Source organism: Stylophora pistillata, chromosome 5 (assembly GCF_964205215.1).
Source record: "Stylophora pistillata chromosome 5, jaStyPist1.2, whole genome shotgun sequence".
Taxonomy (NCBI): Eukaryota; Metazoa; Cnidaria; class Anthozoa; order Scleractinia; family Pocilloporidae; genus Stylophora; species Stylophora pistillata.
The window spans coordinates 15,057,454-15,078,633 of record NC_142523.1 but is presented as its reverse complement, the minus strand read 5'-3'; the positions used below and the strand labels follow the sequence as shown (position 1 = coordinate 15,078,633).

Below are 21,180 nucleotides of genomic sequence, written 5' to 3'. Positions count from 1 at the left end.
TAGGATAAATACTGCGGCATATGGCGATACAAGATTCTTATTTTTAATGATATCTTTCCATTTTGAGAGGACTAGAAGAAATTGATGGTGTATCATGTCACTCAATTCACCATGTATCGATTAAATATTCCGTAATCGCAAACTTTACGCTCTCTCAACTGATTTCTAAATATAGATTGCAAAGGAAACGTTTATTTGTCAGTTGAAAATCTCGATACGAATGACAGAAATAAGAGGAAAGTACATGTAATGAGGACAAAAAAAAAACAAACAAGCTGTTGCAATAAACCGTATATTTTAACTATAAACTCGATTTGAATCAGTATTGCACTACGCAAAGCCTTAATGACCAAAAGAATTTGACATATTTCCTGATAAATGTGACTTTACATGAACTTCAAGCTGAACTAAGTGAAAGCCAAAGTTATCCTTGGATGATTTTTCATAGTTTTGAATATATCTAAAACATCATGTTTACTCCAAAGCTTTCTTTCCGATCTGTTTTATGCGTTTTGCATTGCGATATGGATCATTAACTACTTCAAATAAAAATGACTCAACCAGATCTAAAACCAATCGAATGGCTTTATATCGGAAGCGACGTAACAACTACGCACAGATGAAACTATGCGTGCGGGCGAATAAATCAAAATCTAAGTCACTTACCACAGCACCCTACTAAGATGTTTTCAATTCTTTGCCTTATCAAATCTTTGAGAGAGCTGCTGCTGTGTCGATCGACAAAATCTTGTTTTCAGTGTCTCGCTTCATCAACGGACCCTTAATTGCAACGAGACAATGATCAGCACCGCTGGGCAATGACGTCAGATCTGAGTTACCACTGTGACGCATAATATCTTGGTTTTTTTCTGCTAAAGTTTTGCGGTTTTCGACATAAATCGAGATGTATTCAACTTCGAAGGGAGGGGGGAGAGGGGTAGGGGAGAGGTGAGGTGAGATGCGTACTTTAAAAGCCCTTAGGCTTGAAGCGATAAGGCATTCCATTCGTTCGCGACTTTTCGTCCTAATCTTTTTTCATCACATATTTTTATTTTTTTCAGCCCTCTGTTCCACAGAAATGAATGTCGTATTTGCTGTGGAGGGATCCTACAAGTTAGGCAAGGCCAACTTCCGAAATATTTTCAGCTTTATCTATAACTTATCGGCCAACTTTGACGTGGCAACCAATAAGACCTGGATCACCACATTGGCTGGAAATGAGACGAAGGCCTATAAAACAAAAGACGACCTAAATAATGCAACAGCGCCGCGTTTCCCAAACAGCTCGGAAGCGTTCTTGGGTAAATCACTAGAATCAGTGAAAGATTGGCTAAATAGCAATGACTCTCGAATGGATGCTGTTACCATCGTTGTCGTTATCACTTCACAGAAGTCCGATGACGACGTTGCCATTCCAGCAATCAACTTAAAAAATTCCAACGTGACTGTGTTTTCTGTGGCTATTGGCAGCCAGGTATCTCTGGGTCAATTAAGCGAAATCGCTTCAAATCCCAACGACCACCACTTGCTACAGGCCACAAACACGATGGATTTATCACAGAATTTTAACCTCACTTTGGCAAAGAGAATATGTGAAGGCAAGGTTTTCCTTTAAACGAACCATTTTATCCATGTGGGTTTTTTACCCGTGACCTTGTTTTGTGTTTGTTTGTAAGCCCCAAAACGTTACAGATAGGTTGGTATAAAGATCGCAAAGTCTAGATAAGTATTCAACACATGACGGTCTTAGATATGACGTCACATATAGTTAATAATGATGTTAATTACCAACACGTTAGATCCAATTTCACTGTTTTCATATTTTAAAAAAGTAAGAGTTAAACTGTGCACAAAAATAGTCGTCAAGATTATGGTGAGGAATTCAACATGGTTTATAATACTGCCTCTGTATGGAGACTGTCAACACTTTGGTCCGATGATAGTTTCAGGACTCAATTTATTCACTAATTTTTGTTAAGTTCCTGTTAAAAGATCAAAGATCACCAAAGTACTATCCTTATCATTATATTTAAAGTGGGAACGTTATCACCTGATTTTGGACTTACTGTGGTACTTTACTCTTCAGTTGTCGACAAATGCGTCAGCTCTCCATGTAGTAACCATGGTAACTGTACTAGCTTTACTAGTGGTTACAAATGCACTTGTCCACCAGAATTTCAAGGAGGCAATTGTGAGATAAGTAAGTGAAACTTAGAGTTTTTTTTTAAGTGCTTTCCTGCTTTGAGATAACCAAGAGATCCATATCAAGCCCTGGCCGTCGTTTTTTATGTTGTTTGTATTATTGGGCAAGTTGGAGACGCAGGGGCTTGGGGCGGGGGGTCTGGGGGTAGGGGGGAGGGGGAGGGGTGCACTTTCACTGCGCCTCGCCCTACTCAGGAGAAGGATTTAACAGGAGACGCCTGGCGATGATTGGATTATCCTGATATCATCACGTACACAAACCATTCATCATCTTACCTAAGCAGTTGAAACTTTCCCATACCACCAATTTTAGTGCCTACTTTTTGTTGAACTTTCTAAAGGCATATCTGTGGAGTATTTGGAACTGGGTTGCGTTGCGGACGCCTCTCAGAACATGTCATCCTTAGAGTCAGAAAATGCAACATATCTTGATGGGGACTTTGGAACCAGAGAAAATGCTGTCAAGAAATGTGCTTTAGAGGCCGCCAAAAATGGCTATAAACTGTTTGTTACGCGTAAAAACGCTTGCCACTCTAGTGCAGATGCACACCTGAAAACGGACTCGGAAGAATGTTATCCAGGAAATGAGGATAACAAAGTATACCTCGTGGGAGGTGAGATCAATCATACTGAATTTTAGCTCTACACCCTTAACTCACCTGCTTTATTATGAGGTGCCGAACGGTTTCCGTATTTTTCATGCCTATTATTTAATTGATGGATACCACCACAACTTTTCGCATGTTTTGTTTAAAAATTTTCAAGGAAAAGTTTTGTAGTCCTTGTCAAGCTTTGATCATTTTTTGACATTATATGTCAACATGGCGAGACAGCATTGTAATAGCTGTTAAACTAACGTTTAATTATTTGGACTTATGTACGCACAACTGAGAAACAAGCTTGGCGACCTAGACTTTTTTTATTCCTGATTTGCAATCAGCGTATTTTAAATTTCACCTATTATATAGCTTCAGAGACACCGAAAGTTTTTGGTAATTTTGGGGTAGTGCAAACGCAGTCACGTCGATCAAACAATACCAAGAATTAGTTTTGATAAATCTAACTAACGTTCTTCGTGGATCTTGCGTCTCTTTTGTCAGCAAAGTGTGGTGACCTCCTCAAAGATGGCCTCATTCATTTATCGAGCTCAACAATCCAGGGATCATCCTACAACTCGTCCTGGGGAGTACCTCTTTTAAATGGCGACTACTCTTGGTGTCCAAAGGAAGAAGACTTCGTCCGAAAACTCAAGGTTGATCTAGGTAAGTTCTTCCAAATGATTGTAAATTCTTAATAAGGGTAATAGCCGGGCTTGCTATTGAGTTCCATGTGGCTTAGTAATAGTGTAGATTCCTTAGCAAGACTCGCATTATTTCATTCTTCCGGGCACGAGACAACCGAAAAAAACCTTTCTAAAATTTTTGGTCAGCTTTTAGGACAATTGTAAACATTTGAATCTCATCTCCCTCTTAACGAAAGCAGTTTGGCTCAGTAGCTATGGCCCTGCCACTGGTCCTATAAATTGCTGCTCACTCCAGTACCAAAGCAGAATCCAATACACGATGTAAACAAACATCTACGTCCAATATCCCTAACTCCCGTGCTTTCTAAGGTTGCTGAAGATTTCGTCGTGGAGAGTTTCCTCAAGCCTGTTGTGTTGGCGAAAGTGGATGTACGGCAGTTTGGGACTGTGCCAGGTTCCAGTACGACACAAGCACTAATAAGCATGGTCCACTCATGGCTTAGTGCTACGGATGGGAACGGTGCAACTGTCAGAACCATCCTCTTTGACTTCCGCAAGGCGTTTGACCTTATTGACCATCAGATCCTAGTTCAGAAGCTCATTTCATACGATCTTCCAAGCGGAATAATTGACTGGATAGTGGACTTTCTGTCCTGTCGCCGACAGCGTGTTAAACTTAGTCAGGACTGTTACTCGGAGTGGGGGGCCATCCCATCAGGGGTCCCACAGGGCACAAAACTTGGCCCCTGGTTATTTACTATTATGATAAACGACCTCATCATCCCGGGTACAGACATGTGGAAATATGTCGATGACTCCACTATTTCTGAAACAGTCATGAAGTCTGAGGTCAGCAAAGTCCAACAAGCGGTTGACGAACTCGCGACGCAAGCTTCTGCTGACAAGTTCCAATTAAATGAAACCAAGTGCAAGGAACTGCGCATAACATTCAGTCACTCTAGAAAGAACTTTGATCCAATTAAGGTTAATGATCAGGACTTAGAGTGTGTAGAGCAAGCAAAGATCTTAGGTTTGCAGATATCTTGCGATCTCACGTGGAATAATCACGTATCCGAAGTTGTAAAGAAAGTAAACAAGCGCCTGTATTTTTTGCGTCAGCTTAAGCGTGCACAGGTCAAGTCGGAGGAACTTTTGCTCTTCTATTTGACTTGTATTAGGCCTGTCACTGAATATGCATGCCCTGTTTATCATCATAGCCTCCCGCAATACCTTTCAGTAGATCTTGAGAGATGTCAAAGGCGAGCTTTACGTATTATCTATCCAGATTGTTCGTACAATGAGGCGCTTCTTTTGACTGGTCTAGTTCCCTTACACAACCGCCGCGAGTTCTTATGTGATAAGCTTTTTAATTCCATCCTGTCTAATCCCTCGCACAAGCTCTATAGCTTACTACCTCCCAAGAATGAGTGCGAAGTCAATTTAAGGAGTCAGCACTCTTTTACTACACGGCGCCTCCACACCATTCGTACTCGAAATAGTTTTATCCATCACTATGTCCATAAAGCAATGATGTAATATTGTTTTTCTCTTAATTATATATTTTTGTCTTTTTAATTAGTTCTTCTTAGCCATGTATTTTTTGTAGTATATATTTTATTGTAAATCAAACGTAATTCAGCCTGTGGCTGCAAGGTTTTTGATAATAAACTATCTATCTATCTAACTATCTATCTATCTATCTCACTTGCTCTGTTTTTTCCTCGGTTCACACGAGTCAAGCTACTAAGCATAAAAATACCAAGAGAGTCCTTATAACATAAGGTTTTGTATAAGTTAAACATATGAATTTTCTCTAATGCCAGAATATTTTTTAAGGGCGAGAAACCTACTTAAGTAAAGTGACCTTACAAGGTAAAAAAGATTCCGTGGATTATCCTGATAACTACTGTTTCGGTTCCACTGTTAATGGCGGTCATGAGCTGGAGATCATTCGAAACGAATCTACTTGTCTGGTAAGAAATTTATTTAATCATGAAGGTAGTGCAACCCATTAGTTAACAAGTCAGACAATCAGTTAGTTGATCATCGGTCTGTCGATCGATCGCCAACTAAACAATGAACAAATGAATCCGATAAGTTAAGAATATAAAGTTTAGGCATGAATTGATGCTTTGGTGATGATGTTACCACTTCGTTTACAGATCAGCCTCTCCACTGCTAGTTCAAATGCTAAAACAAATGTGACACTAGGTTCTGGGTCACTAGAAGCTCAATATTTGAGTTTTAGTCCTTGGAGACCATTCAAGGGTGATGGATTATGCCTCAGAGTAGACGTGCTTCGAAAACACAATACATGTAAGGCATCTTTTTGTATCATCTCGATTTTTATGTTAAATGTTTGCTTTTCACTGATTTAGTGGCTGCATCACAATTTCAATATTTGATAGATTATCTGATTCGTTATCCTTCTAAATCTTTTAAATCAATTACATTGCCTTGCTCGTTTAAAAGTTATTACGTACTAGGAAAAATGATGTGAATTAGTGTGAACAAGATTCTTTAACACGGTGAAGTGAGTTTGATCTACGTTCTTGTTTTACTTTTTTTTTGTTCCCCTATATGATTTGTAAAAGAAGAAAGGATTTTTATTTACGAAAAATAAAAATATAAAATATTAAAAAAAGAAATCTATAAGCTAGCCTTTAAAATCGGAAAAAAAACTTTTTAGTAGATCATCGTATTTACCGCACGACTTATCTATGTTCTATTGTGCCACACAATCGGTTTAGAAAAATGTTCTAAAAATTAATATTTTATTTCATCCTTTGTTAATCACAGCAACCAAAGTTTCAATTTTAAGGGAGGCAGGAAATGTTATCACGTGCAATCATTCAAATGCTCGCTTTGGATTCTCTTGTCCTCCATTGGTCGACGGAACTGTGGCTTGGTGTCCGAATAGAACCGATGCATTGCCTTTCCATCACCATAACCTTCAATTGGATCTAGGTAGGTCTTTTAATGTCTTCATCTACACCCGATGGTGAGAACCTTGACCTTATAAAAGTATGAACCATGACACGAGATCTAACGGCTGATATGCGTGGCTATGGTTATTTTCTAACGCCAGTATGCGTGGCTATGGTTATTTTCGTTTAGCAAAGCGTGGATGGCCTCCATCACTCTCGACGCGCAACTTTAAATTCGATTGTTATTGTTTACACGTATACCCCTAAGGCAACCGGGTCCCACTGTTATGTTCATTGTTGAAGCTTTTTAAGTGTCCCTTATTGGCAATCGAGACTATACTCGTCGTACATGAGCGATAGTAGCCCGAAATGTGCAGATGAAAATTCAATGACGGTGAGTTTTTCTTACAGGAAGGCCATTTAATATTTCCAAAGTAGTAGTGCAAGGAGCAAAAGATGCAAACGAATGGCCATACAAGTTTTGTCTTCGCTATGGCCTGAATGGATTTGATTTTAAGGAATTAACACAAAATCAGAAAGAGTGTCTGGTGAGTAACTAAACCAAAGGGAGGGGCGGAAATTAACCGTGTTTTGTGCATTCTGTGCGTTCTCCTTAATTCCTCTACCCACCTCCGTCCAATCCCTTAGCATTAGCAGTTTCACTTTTTATGCTGTCGGGTAAAGATATGCTTTTCAGTTCTCACGCTTCGACCACATTAACAGGTCATCCGTCATCGGAAAAAACGTTTTTTTTTCTCTCAGCTATTCAAGCAAACTAATGACGATCTGAGAGGGAACTCTGAACGTACGAGGGAATTTTTGGTTCCTCGACTGGTTCAGTCAGTCAGTGTGCAACCTAAGTATGCCACATATGGCACGAATGATGGTTACTGTGTCCGGACAGAAATGATGGGCTGTGTTACAACCACAGCTGATGGAGAGCAAGTTACTGAAGGTGGCAAAAATATAAGACAATTAATTATTAATCCAGAACACAAGCCATTTCTTTCTATGCATGTAGCCCTTACGGGTAAACTCGTTGGGAGCTCTCTTTCTGGCCATTATTTCATCAATTTTAAGTTATGTTGAGCAGTCAGGCCATATTTCCCATTAAAGATTGATTTCGGAGTAATGACTGATGAGAAATTGTTCATACACAAAGCAAGTCCATCAGAAAACTCGGAATAAATCTTAAAAATAAACAGAAAGTTACTGGCATGGCAAGCAGGTGGCGTCATGTTTTCAGAACCGACAAAATTTCTGCCGCGAAAGCTGACGAAGAATGCTGAATTTCCTTTATTGTAAGCCAAATCATCTTAAGTATGACCTAAAAAATGATGGTGGAATTAATTTCTTTTGTTATGGCAGGATGTTCACACAAGACGGCAAGAGGCAAATGCTGCGTGTTTCCTTTTATCTATGAAGGCCAAATGAAATACTCCTGCATCAAAGACAACCATAATCGACCATGGTGCGCAACCACCGACAATTACGACAGAGACAAGCTTTGGGACAATTGCCTAGGTACTCACAACTTTAAAACATTATCGGGCAGTTTTTGAAGAAGTTGTCAAAAATATTTTGAAAGTGAATGACTTTCCAGAGGAGGGATAGCTACGAAGTAGAAAGACTTCTATTTTTTTTTTTTCATAAACTTTGACAGCCGATCGTGTAGTTTGATCTTTCATTTGAAAATAATCCTGAAAGGAACTGTTGTCCGTGAAAGTGTCAGGCATAATTATAACTGAGCGGTGATCATCATCCGAGTCAAGTGAGGAGCTATTTTTCAGTCCACTGCTGTAAGGGTGGTCCGTGGTAACTGATTGATCAGTTCTGGCGTAATGTTATTAGCTGTAAGACCCAAATCTTCTTTTATAAAAACATAAGCAGTAGTTGATAAGATATTGATAGTAATAATAAGTTCACCAAAAGCACAATTGATATCTAAGAAAAGACCTATTGTTGTTGTAGCCACCAATCCTTGCCACCCAAAGGCTTGTCTGAATGGTGGACAATGCGTGGAGAACTTAATGGAATGGTCCTACAGGTGTATTTGTACAGAGAAATATACGGGAGATCATTGCGAAGATGGTAAGTGACAACTAAACGTCCATCCATTTGAAAAAATACTTTCATATTAATAGAGCCCAATCAGTGTCTCAAGGATCATATACTTTCCTTTGGGACAGTTGTGTTTAGCGACATAATTAATTCCCACACGTTTTATTCTGAGCTTTTTTTTCTCAGATGTAGACGAATGTTTCAACAGCCCTTGTCAGGACGGCGGGAAATGTATCAACGAAAATGGCGATCACCGTTGCGATTGTAACCATGGAAACAGTGGCAAGAACTGCCAGTTAGGTAAATATGTGTAGACTGCTACGCTTATTAAAATGCAAAATATTTTTAGTACAGGTAAATTAAGTAAGTAATCAGCTTTAATCTAGAAAAAAAGCTGCAGAGGTTACCTAATGTTGAAGAATATTCGGGAAAAGATTATTAAAAAAAACCTGAAGCTAATTGATTAGGTTTTGACGTTGAGTTTCATTTTGATTTCTAGATTGCAAGTTCGACAAAGTCGATCTGGGGATTCTGATCGATGGCTCTGCTAGCGTGCAGTTCTACGGAAAAGACAATTTTCAGATCATCAAAGATTCTATAAAAACCTTCATTCGTACGTTTAATGTATCCAGTGATTTAACACGTGTTGGAGTTATTGTTTACTCCACAAATGCCACAGTGGTGTTCAAAATGGACAGTTACACAACTCAGTCAAACGTGGAACAGGCGATTGATAACATAAGGTATCCCGCTGGCGGAACTTATACTGGAAAAGCCTTGACAAAAGCCTCAGAGAATTTGTTTGACCCAAGTTCGGCGCGACCTGGCAATGTTTCCAAAATCCTGGTTGTACTAACTGATGGCGTGTCTACCGATGACGTCACACAGCCAGCTGCGCTACTCAAGAACATAAACGTGGTCCCGTATGTTGTTGGAATCGGTTCAAACTATGATTTATCCCAGCTCGAACAGATAGCTGTAAATGCCACGGATCTTGTGTTCAGAACTGAATTTAAGACAATCTCGGAAACTTTTAACAGACTTAGAGGAAAGATCTGTCAGGGTATTTATCTTTTACATAATGTTTGTTGCATAATGAGATTCTTGGGGCTTCATATTTCTATTTTCCTTTTTTTATTCTATCTGCAGATTTGAATAAGTGCGCGGATAATCCCTGTCGGTTTGGTGGTATTTGCCAAAATAATGGTTTGAATTGTACGTGTGCGAAAGGCTTTCAAGGAGCAAAGTGTTCTGAAGGTAGTATTTATTACATTAGATGTATTAGGTATTTATTAAAATGATGTGTAAGCATGTTTCCATAAAATAACGCTACAAATTCTTTTGTATCCAGTCCATTTAGGTATTATCGAAGCTTTTACTAGTGCATATCAGAAGAAAAAGTATTAAACCTCGTTACACTGTTAACAAATATTTCGCACGTTTTTAATCTTATGCTATCAGATGTTAGAGAATGCTCAAACGCAAGTTCCAACTGCACTTTTGGAAAACATTGCACTGAGACCTTTGGTGGGTTTGAATGCACATGCGCGAACAGTTCTCTGTACGGTGAGAATTGCACCAAAGGTGAGTGACTTCGAGAAACTTTAAAACTAACAATTTGAAAGTGTTTCATAGTGGTGGAGCATTACCGAGCCGCAAATATCCGAAACCAAAAAAAATTGGTTAGTTTCTACCAAGATAGCAGACGTAGCAGGAAATTAAGTTGCTGACGCGCGAGTTTGGCTTTTCGGCTACTTGGAGGTGAATAGTCAGTCACTTTAGAAACAGCTTATTAGCGCGTACGAAAAGCGCTATTCACCTGTGTAGTTTATACTAACTATCTGTATCGTAAAAACAACCTGGGAGGGAAAAAACAATGAATTACTGTGTAAACGGCCAAACAGAGAGAAAAAAATGCTCTGGAAAAACAAAACAGAACAGAAAAAACGGTGAAGAAGACTAAATGTTTGATCAAGCTGACACAAAAGTGATCGACTGGTCTGCTGAGAGACTGATAGTTTCCTTGACCAAGAAATAGAAAGACACACACAAATATGCAGACATACACAGAGACCAACTGAAAGACTAAGCATATACTTTAAAAGAATGAGTAACCGGCTGACAGGCTTTTGTTGTTCAGATTGCAGCAACAATGGCTCCACAGTACTGTTTCTATTGGACAGAGGAAAAAATGTCGGAGAAGACAACATTAAGCATCAAATCGAGTTCATCATCTCGGTGGCGTCTTCCATTTCCATTGCAGACGTTGCAGTTATTTCATATGCAACTGATGCTGACATTATCATCAGACCTGGGCAAGCATCCAACCTAACCGAATTTTCTGAAACTTTACGCGGTGCGAATTATTCCATGGGTTACATGAAGAACTTGGGTGCGGCATTACGGAAAGCACAAGAGATTGAAGAAATTTATAACCACTCAAAACCAGCAGTTGTAGTTGTGATGATAATGGGGAAATCAAACGACGATGAAGCGCCATACGCAGCAAAATTGAAACAAAGAAGTGTTACTGTTCTAGCTGTACCCTTGGATAACAATTATAACCCCGCAGAAATGAACCTGTTGGTATCAAACCCCCCTAGTGACCACATTCTGGTGACGGACGTTTCGAATTTGAAGCATTTTGTTAGTAGAACACGAGACGCGGTTTGCAAAGGTACTTGTGACATGTGGCAAGATAGGATAAAATTTCACTAGTTTTAATTGTTGGGGGAGAAGAGGAGGTGAGCTTGTGGAAATGTCTTCGTTCCTTGAAATGGAAACTTTTAAATAACAGTTTGCAAAACGGGACAGTGGGAAAGGGGCAACTCTTTAACAACGGGGAACAAGTGTGGTTAACTAAAAAGGATAGCGGCTGATAATTTCTAAAGAAACTGTTTGGCGCTGCGTCGGCGGGAGTAACGAAATAATTTGAATATATCAACAAAGTTGAAATGGTAAATTGGCCACCGTTACGGTTATAAAAGCTGACGTTTCGAGCGTTAGCCCTTCGTCGGAGCGAAGGGCTATCCTAAAAAGGATAGCGCCAGGGCAAGGAACAAAAGTTAAGGTTCTTGTAATCAATGGCAAGACAAATGGGAAAGTTTCACTTACATGCCCAAAGTAACTAGGAGGTGCGACTTTATACTGAGTGTTAGAAGTTTTTTGTTTCGATCAGTCGTTATAAATGCTTTCTCATACGAGGATTGGAAATTTTTTCACCCGCGCCTTTCTCTCATAATCTGCACATTTTACAAGTTTCAATGCTACCGCATTTTTCATTAGCATCTTAAAAGTTTTAAAAGTAAACCTCAATACATTGGATCATAATTTATCAATATATCGTCTGTCTAAGAGCGACAAACAAAATAGTGATCAATGTGTCATAATGCTTTATATATGTTACCGAGTTGTCTTTTCTTGTCGGTTTTCTCAAAGTTACATGAAAAGGAAGAAAGAAACAGGCTACACATGTATATCAAAAAAAATAGAATTCTGTCTTCTTCTTACAATCAGCTTGGAAACCATGCACCAGCTCAGACTGTCCCTCCACGCACGAATGTAAAAACAATTACGGACAAGATGGAGGGTTTCGCTGTGTCCCACGTGAGTAAAATGCAATTTAAATAGATATTATACTGTCTTGCTTGTTTACCTGAACTTTGTTGGGAGACCAAGAACGTACTCTATCTACCTTGTTGATGGTGTCACTTCAGGAGGGGTAACTGGTTCTGTAAGGGGAGCAGGGTTGGTGTAGTGGTGAGAGCGCTCGCCTTCCACCAATGTGTCCCGGGTTCGATTCCCGGACCCGACGTCATATGTGGATTGAGTTTGTTGGTTTTCTACTCTGCTCGGAGAGGTTTTTCCCCGGGTACTCCGGCTTTCCCCTCTCCTCAAAAACCATCATTATTTGAATTTATTTAGTTTAAGTTTATTTGTTGCACGGAGATATTAGCACTTGCGTGCTACCTTGAAATTCGAGGATAAATAAAGTTGTTATTATTATTATTATTATTATTATTATTATTATTATTCAGGTCCTTTAACTTTATAGGCTACTTTCAGTTTCACAAAGCCTCGAAAAGAGACAAGATACCTATTTTAAAAGTAAAACTCTGACTCTCTATAAAGTTAATATAAAGAAGAGCTGCCCAGTTAATTCACCATTTCCACTGAAAACGTTTCTAGATTTCTTAATCACGAGACTTGCCCCTATATTTGAATATTTTGATATTTCTATCTGGCGAACTTGGTCAATAAGATGGTGAACTCTATGAACAGATGCTTTTAAGCCATAATTGTCTCGCGTTTCCTTTCAAGATAGAGATAAACGAAGAAAGGGCTTAAAATCTAAAAAATCATTTGGTCAGCTAACATTGTTGGAGGTCTTATCAAGTGTTGCTTGACGTCACGTTGATCAAACTTGAACTTGCGTTTGGAGGGTCAAGATCGTCGATCGGGGACGGCTGTTTGAAGCTTGTATTTTTCTTTTTATTTATTGCAGTCATTAAGCACGTAGGTTTGAAAACCTTTGACATTTGAATTAACAAAATTCTCTTTTTTTTCAGCCCCCTCTGTGTGTGAGCCTAACCCTTGCAAAAATGGAGGAAAATGTCTAGCTGTCGGTTACAACACGTACAATTGCACTTGTCCAGCGGGGATCGGAGGTGTGAACTGTACGGAAGGTCTGTGTCACGTTGGTTTTTAGCTGTTGATATCAATAATGACTTGGTCATTAAAATTAAGTCAACTTGCAAGCCAGAAAGCCTATCAGTTAAGAGCAAGGACATGCCTTTCTTAACGTTACAGCATAGCAAACTTAATGTGATAAATCATAGTAGACTAGAGTGGCTAGAAAGAATGTAACAAACACGACATATCAGGTCTGAGGTGCCGCATATTATAAAAAAAGCAATCAGGTGACAATGGATGTACATAATATCAACTCTGTGGCAGCGTACACCTCGAGTTCACTGGTAACTTAGGAGGTTTTATGATTAACTTAAGACGTTCTTAGATATTTGACGGTTTTGGCTCAATATTTTTGTGATATGTAAATTTCAGATATCGTGAATGAATGCGATTCAGCACCCTGTAAGAACGGCGGGACTTGTAGAGATCTTTTGGGTGCTTTTAAATGTAATTGTACAGAGAAATTTTCCGGAAAGGAGTGTGAAATTGGTAAGTGCTTTTTGGATGTCTCATTTGACTAATTATTACAAATAGACCGAGTCAGTCAAATAATAATTTGAACACTGCAGGAGATAGCTTAGATCTTTCCGGTGTTTCATTGACTTACCTACATAGTACTCACGAGCTAACTGACTAATCTGTGAGCAAGCCCTTATTATCAAGGCTGAAGGACGTGCACCTTTCACCCCCTTCCCACGAGAAAATTTGATACGAGGCGCTGGAGTCGGAAAGAGGTTTGCCAGAGGTCTGGCATTATCAATGCTATTTTAGATTCTCAAAAAATGCTCGCTCCGTCATTAACAATAAGGGCCTGGTTGATTGAGTGGTTTAAACAAAGAGAGGATAAAGTTTGTCCTCTCTTTTTTTAACTCAAATGCATAATGAGGCAAAATTTTATTTTCGAGTTGCTAGGGTGTCACTTTGTTCCACTAACACACTCCTGTGTCGTTAATTCAGAAAACAAGTCAGGTGTATCACTCAAATAAAACCTTCAACTTTATTTTTAATTGCTGAATACCTTCCTCTACTATTAACATCATGTACCATTGTCAACTTGCCATAATTACATTTTATTATTCAGGTTGTGGATTTAGGGAGCTGGGTCTGAAGATACCTAACACGCGTCGAATCCCTGACAAGCACATGACGTCATCTTCACAGAGAGACACCAGTCACTCTGCTCACCGCGGGAGGATTGGTATCGAGGTTATGGGAACGTGGGAGGATGGGTGGTGCTCGTCACAAACCGACACAACACCCTACATCCAAGTGTTTTTTGGTGCGTACATGCATTTAATTTATTCAATTCAAAAAAAGTATATCAAATCTAAGAGGTAATGGGTCTAAGAATTGAATTGAATCGAATCTTTATTAAGGCATAAGATAAATAATCACATGTCCTATGTTACAACATTAAAAGAAACTACATATATAAATTACAGAGAAAGTCAAGATAAAAATTATAAGACTAGATTATGTTTAAAAATTAAGCGGTTGACAAACGTGTTTTTGAACCTATCAGTGTTTATTTTAGGATGGTGACTTGTCTCTTTCCTCAGATTGTACTTGGTTGATTTCTTTTTTGGCATTATAGCTCTTAAAGGGTGTATTGTATTATTAAAAACATTCTTGAAGATACGTGTGTCTTACAATGAGCTTACAATGAGCTGGAACTGACCATACCGTTGACAGACCTAGGGTAAAAAGAGAACACAGCACCTTACATCCAAGTGCTTTTTGATGCGCGCATGCACCAAAAAAAAAAAAAAATGTGTGAAATCTAAGAGATAATGGATCTAAGAGCTAACAATGAACTGGAACTGACCAAGCAGGCGAAAGACCTGGAGGTTAAAGAAATCATGAAAAACGCTTTTTTTCCTATTTCTAGATATTTTCCAAAGTTTTTGCTCAGAAGAGGTGATGAGATTTGGCTTATCTGCCCTATATTTTTTGGAATGACGGATTTTTGTTTTAATGATGAAGTCCATCTGGCTGATCAATTATGCTTTTTAATGATCTGAGGCCTCTTCTATATTCTTTTCCTAGAAGAAGAGAGAAAATCGAATTTCTGAAACTGATAATCTGCAATTCCTTAGCCTGTTTTCAAAAATCACACGAATAAAATTTGAAACGGATTCGCCAAGCAGCACCAGACTAAATCTGTTTTATTCTTTGTATGTTTGTTTGGTTTTACATACTGCCCTTGCTAAACCTGATCAAGTGCCTGTTTTATTCTCCTACCCCCCATGCGCCCTCTTCAACTCACTCAAAAACCTTTTTTCCTTGTGTAGAATACCTTACAAATATCACTGAAATTGAAACCGAAGCTGTTGAAGATGAATCAGGTAACTTGTGGGTTGAAAGCTATTACGTATCCACGAGCAACAGCACAGAAAAGACTACTTTTGTCAATTACACTGAAGATGGAAAAACCAGAATTGTAAGTACATGATTGCAATAACCTTCCGGGTCACGAAACTCTTAATGTAGACTTTTTAAAGTCTCACTTAAAAGTGAGTTACCCAAAGTAATTTTGCAGTAATCGTTATTCGATACTCCTTCCTCCATGATCGAAACTCGATGCTTGATACTAGATATTACCGTAGTGATTCGATTCGGTGCCCTCGTTCCAATAAGGGCGTCCTCTCTAATAAGGGCGTCCTCTCTAATAAGGGCGTCCTCTCTAATAAGCGCTCAACTCGAGCTGATTTTGGTAATAAGTGCCCTTCTTATTCAAACGCCCGTTTTCCAGTTTTCTTGATCCTTTTCAAATTATCATCAAAAGCTTTGTTTCACACTTTCTGTTTTTCAAAAAACAGATAAGCGCCTTGCCCTATAAGCGCCCTGTTTCGAATAAGTGCCCTCCTTTTAGGTCTCAAAATTATATTTACCCTGGGCGCTAAATCGATTAATTACGGTAGATAGTGATACTTGAAACTTGGAATTAATTGATTAAAAGTCGATAATGTAGGAAGTGGTTGCCCAATCTTCCGAGCCGGTGGTTCATGTTAAAAAACACTTGATTCCAGATCAAATTGGAATGTTGATTTTTGAGGAGGGAGTAATACGGAAGACCCAGAGAAAAACCCTCGGAGCAAGGACGAGAACCAACAACAAACTCAATCCATATGTGACGCCAGGTCCGGGAATCGAACCCAGGCCATAGTGGTAAGAGGCGAGCGCTCTCACCACTGCGCCATCCCTCCTCCTCACGTATTTAATCCCTATGGGTATCGAGACTGATAATCGAGTATCGAGGGTCTGATAACAACTGTATGAAAGTTCCATTGGCAAGGATCAAATCACACAATTTTGCTCTTCTGTTTTTCTAAAATGTTTCCTCTTCTATTTTGTAGTTCAAAGCTAACACAAATATCTCAGCAAAAAATGTTTCTCTGCACGGAACGAGCGCCCATTTTGTTCGAATCCACCCTCTCAGTCACACTGGATTGTTTGCCTGTTTGCGGATAGCGATGTATGGTTGTGACAATGGAGGTATTATATCACGTATTATTATGCGTGTTTTTCCCGTTTTTTAATATTTTACGGATGCAAGTTATAGTTTCAATGAATTAATAGAATTAAAAGAATCTTAGCAGCGATAAATCTCGAAAGGAACAGAAACAAATGGCGAAGTAGCAATCAGTGTTATTTTTAATTAATTTGTCATTCTAGTTGACGATTCACTGTCCAGTTACTTTGCACCGCAATCATTGAAATCTCGTAAATCAATCAATTTACGATATTGATTTGCTCATTTATTAATCTATCTGATATTTTTTTTAAACTCATTCATTGGTGTATTTATCTGTTTATTCCATTTAATTTTCATTACAAAAACAGGCGACTTCAAAGAATTCCCAACCACTTTGACGGAGAGAATTGACAATGCTTCTTTCGCTAAGGACCCATTGTTTGATACGCGTTTGGCTGGTACGTTTCAAGCAGTGTGGTTTGACATGATAATCAAACCCTTTCTGATGAATTATATCTTTGAGAAGAACTTTTTCTCTTGCTAATATCTATTTCTTAACTCCAAACAGCCATACCAGTTGCAGTGTTTGTATTCCTTTTGTTGGGCTCCTTGCTTTTTCTTTTACTTCGTCTTAGGTAAGTCAAATGATGATTTTCAACAAAGATAACAGTTTTGGTAGAATTGTCATAAATTGTCTACCAATGAATTCAAAAGGCTCTCAAGGCATCACATTCTTGTGTTGATATATTAATATAAACACATGTAATGACGCCATATTTCATATTGGCTAGAGGGGAGATCTTAATTTGTGATGTGTAGGGTAAACCGGGGTAAACAAACATTTATCTATCAAGCTGCGAAAGACTGGAACAGTCTTCCAACTGATCTGAAAGAAACACATCTCTTATCTATTTTTAAATCCAAGCTAAGAACTTTTTTAAAAGATTTTGATTAATTTTAAACTTTGATATTTCAATTAGTTATCGATTTTAAGATTTTGACTCTTTTTAAATTTATTTATAAACACATTTATTTAATTGAATTAATTTATTATTATTATTATTATTATTAAGGTAATCAATTTAATTAATTTAATTAATTAGTTAATGAGGGCCCCATTGAAAACCGGTATGGCGAGTTGGGCTCCCTCGTTAAATATTATTATGACGCAGTTTATTGAACCTTCAGCATGCGAGGAAAAGAAAGTTTCATAGGGCGCCCAGCGTAACCTATGAAACTTGATACCGTAGCACTTATAAAAAATATAAAAACCTATTTGCTAGCATAGAAAATTATTTAAGATACAACTAATACTAATATAACATCGCTAATTTAAAATCTATTATTAATATACATAACAACAGCTGCGCCACGTTCTGTGAATAAGATTGCTTTAAAACTTATAAACTAAATTCTCTGAATAGATCGATTAGTCTTCTAATAGACGGATATTTAAATTTCCTTCAATGTTTTAAAAATATCCTTCAAATTGATATTCATACGTGGGAATAAACTTCATGCTTATATAATGTTCTTATAATGTTCAACCTTTCAAAAGTTTCTTTTGTAGTTTTACGGTTCATGTTATGATCTTAAAAGTCCTTGCAATGTTCAACGTACTTGACTCTACAGACTTCTGCATGTTTCGTAGCACATCTTTTGTCTTTTTTCCCACCAACTTCCGTAATCGATCCTCCATAGTCCTTGACCAACTTCCAAGCACGTGCATAATATTGTGCTGCTGGACTGTATATCCAGGGTACCGTTCTTGTAACTCCCATCGTAGTGGACCATACTTTACTGCCTTCTCTTCATCTTTCTTTCCACTACTCTCAATCCATAGACAACTCATCTCCAAGACAACTACTTCCTTACTTTTAAGGTTCACTATCCTTGCATCGATTCTGTTAGCTTGCAGTTCCTGGTTCTCCCCATAAGTTGGTATGTCCCACAATGCTTGGACATCCTCCGAGACGTATTCTGGTTTAGGCTTGATTGGCGAATACCATGCAGGAGGACTTTCGACCAGTTGTAGCTCTCGTAGCAACTCAAAATATAGTACTTTCAGTGCATTGTTGTGTCTTCCCAGATACTTGTTTTGGTCGAGGGCTGAATATCCCGATAATACGTGAGCTAAGCTTTCCGGTGCCTTATTGCACATACGACAGGATATGTTACTTGACTGTGATGTCTTAATCTTCTTAACCTGGTATAACTTCGTCGGTAGAAGCTGTTCGTACAACTCAAACATGCCGGCCACAACATACGTTGGGCATGACGTCCAATCGCTTAGCCATGAAAAGCAGTTCTTATTGCATACGCTATCATCATTCCAGTTTGCTGTACACAACTTTCCTTGGCATGCTTCGTCACGTACTATCTTCAACAACTATTCTTCATACTTTGATCTCAGCAGCTGCTTTGTTTTTGTCGCAGTTACCTCCTCTCCAGCAGCTCCACACAACGCTGGCTCCGGGTATGCAAGCCTCAAAGTCAGTCCAAGTTCTTCACTATACCTCAGGGCCTTGGTAATGAGTGACTGATATCCCAACGCAGCAACGCGCTCTTCAAACTCTCGTACTGCTTTCATACTAGGGTCGCTGTTTGAGTACAGTTTCAATACTGCCTTAATCTTCGTGATCTTGTATTCTCCCTCTACGGACTGCAGACCACGCCAACCTTTCTTCCTCGACACGTACAATAAAGCGGTCGATGACGCTGGGTGTTTTCCCCCATTTGTTACTATCACTTACCGCGCTTCCCGGTCAATCCTTCTTAGTTCTGTCAGTGGCCAGTGCTGCGTCCACATGGGGTACTTAAGGACTGCTAGTGCATACTGATTAAAGGCAACCACACGATGGACATCTGACAATATTAATTATATTACAATATTATTATTGTTATCGTTATTATTATTATTACTATTATAGTTCCGGTCCTGAATAACATATGAAATAGTTTATTCAAATAAAATAAATAAAATCAATGCTTCCAATTAAACGACGCACGAATAGATTCAGGAAACTAATTTGAAACGTTCTTTTACTCGTTCTTTTCAGGAAACCTTCGTCAGGATCATCAGTGAAAGAAAATATAGTTCGATTCGAGCAAGAACCACCTCAGCATGGCGCTATTCCACTTGTCCCTACATATGAAGTCCAGTCCTTGAGTATGGAACTAGGTGAAGAGCCTATTTTGCAAGTGGAGGGTGTTAATAATACCACTTCGAATGATGCAATTTTCTCATACGACAACAAGGTAACTTAAACAGCGAGAGCATGAACATAGATACCTTTTTTGTTACTCTCTTTTAAGGTTAGAGCAAGGGAAGGAACACTGCGACTGCAGTCCCTTCTACAGATCAAGACCCAAATTCTTATTATTTTATCTAGTCATCGAATTCAAATACAAGGGAAATGTTTGGCGCGTGTTTTGAGTTATGGATCCAAGAATAAGGTCTTCGAATTTTTACATTCACGTTATGGATGCGTCTTCGTGTGAAATGTCATGGGAATATCAAGGACATGTTTCTTGAGTATGTCCACCCTAAGCTAGAGAACTTTTCTCCCAAAATGAAATTTACAGAATGTCATATGAATGAAAGGGGTGCTAATCAATCTATGATGTACTTCCTTGAGGTAAAAACTATTCAGACAGAACACGGCTTGGAACTTGATAATTAATATTACGTCTACCCTTGCCGAATGTATGCTAAATAATTGTTTTTTTTTTCAGATTTTTAGTTTTGACCGTCACGTGGGTTTAGCCAGAGAAGGCCAGAGTAATCTGCTATAAGTACCTAAGACATGTTAATTGTTTAAAACCCTAGCATCAGTATGTATTTTCTCCCTAGTGTTCGCTATACATTTCCTTAGGTGATGACAGGAAGAATTTTTTAATCAAGAGCTTCTTTAGTTGATGATCATTTCATTTATTTTCACGACCCTAATAAACGTGATTTATTCAGAAGTGATATTATGAGGGGAAATGAGATGCAAGTTATTCCAAGCGGTCCAAGGGCTAGGGGGTGCCTTTTTATGATGATTAAAATATTGACTGCCGCGTTTTGAAATTAAAAAAAAAAAACCGCCATGATACAGTTTGGCAAAATTGGAGACAGTTTCGCCACTTTCGAGATAGAAATATATTGCCTTGACATGTATAAATTTAAGAAACAAGGAAAAAAAATTACAATTTTTTTCGCCTTCAATATGTGAAAGCGTTTTGCCACTGAAAATATATTTTTAACAATTCTCTAGTAAAGTTCGAGATATTATCAATTGTTGACCTTGTCTTGGTAGCTATTCACTTTCATATAATGAAAGTGAATTGATGATCGGAGGAAACAGTGTATCTTGCTGATCAGTTATAGAAAGGAAAAGGGGAATGCTAAAAAGGAGAATATTGAAAATTAATATTCTCAGAAGCTTGATACATTTTCATGCAAGGTCAACTTACTTTTCACGCTTGGTAAATCTAGTTTTTATTTGTGTTCAGTAGTTGTGTTATTGCTTTGTAGTTGAATGAAAAAATTCTCTGGGTCTTTTTCAACAATAAAGATGTATATTTTGGAAAAAGAA

At 38.4% G+C, this 21,180-nt stretch overlaps 1 protein-coding gene and 1 long non-coding RNA gene across 2 annotated transcripts in view; one reads left to right on the top strand and one right to left on the bottom strand.

Annotated features, from left to right (window-relative positions):
• LOC148730474 (uncharacterized) overlaps window positions 1-818 on the bottom strand; it is a 9,013-nt gene extending 8,195 nt beyond the window's left edge. Inside the window, exon 1 of the long non-coding RNA XR_016000962.1 lies at window positions 667-818. This is a non-coding gene — a long non-coding RNA (uncharacterized LOC148730474). The remainder of the gene's footprint in view (window positions 1-666) is intronic.
• The window catches only part of LOC111347447 (uncharacterized), a 21,616-nt gene extending 436 nt beyond the window's left edge, over window positions 1-21,180 (top strand). Inside the window, exons 2-27 of the mRNA XM_088759425.1 lie at window positions 1,062-1,598; window positions 2,087-2,200; window positions 2,544-2,816; window positions 3,303-3,464; window positions 5,282-5,418; window positions 5,608-5,761; window positions 6,245-6,412; window positions 6,784-6,920; window positions 7,135-7,327; window positions 7,741-7,896; window positions 8,344-8,463; window positions 8,620-8,733; window positions 8,933-9,496; window positions 9,583-9,690; window positions 9,895-10,017; window positions 10,574-11,110; window positions 11,950-12,039; window positions 13,002-13,118; window positions 13,498-13,614; window positions 14,207-14,404; window positions 15,417-15,565; window positions 16,482-16,620; window positions 16,969-17,058; window positions 17,169-17,235; window positions 19,660-19,858; window positions 20,336-21,180. Of these exons, the coding sequence (XP_088615551.1) occupies window positions 1,062-1,598; window positions 2,087-2,200; window positions 2,544-2,816; window positions 3,303-3,464; window positions 5,282-5,418; window positions 5,608-5,761; window positions 6,245-6,412; window positions 6,784-6,920; window positions 7,135-7,327; window positions 7,741-7,896; window positions 8,344-8,463; window positions 8,620-8,733; window positions 8,933-9,496; window positions 9,583-9,690; window positions 9,895-10,017; window positions 10,574-11,110; window positions 11,950-12,039; window positions 13,002-13,118; window positions 13,498-13,614; window positions 14,207-14,404; window positions 15,417-15,565; window positions 16,482-16,620; window positions 16,969-17,058; window positions 17,169-17,235; window positions 19,660-19,858; window positions 20,336-20,395 (4,823 nt within the window). The 3' untranslated portion in view covers window positions 20,396-21,180. The remainder of the gene's footprint in view (window positions 1-1,061; window positions 1,599-2,086; window positions 2,201-2,543; window positions 2,817-3,302; window positions 3,465-5,281; window positions 5,419-5,607; window positions 5,762-6,244; window positions 6,413-6,783; window positions 6,921-7,134; window positions 7,328-7,740; window positions 7,897-8,343; window positions 8,464-8,619; window positions 8,734-8,932; window positions 9,497-9,582; window positions 9,691-9,894; window positions 10,018-10,573; window positions 11,111-11,949; window positions 12,040-13,001; window positions 13,119-13,497; window positions 13,615-14,206; window positions 14,405-15,416; window positions 15,566-16,481; window positions 16,621-16,968; window positions 17,059-17,168; window positions 17,236-19,659; window positions 19,859-20,335) is intronic.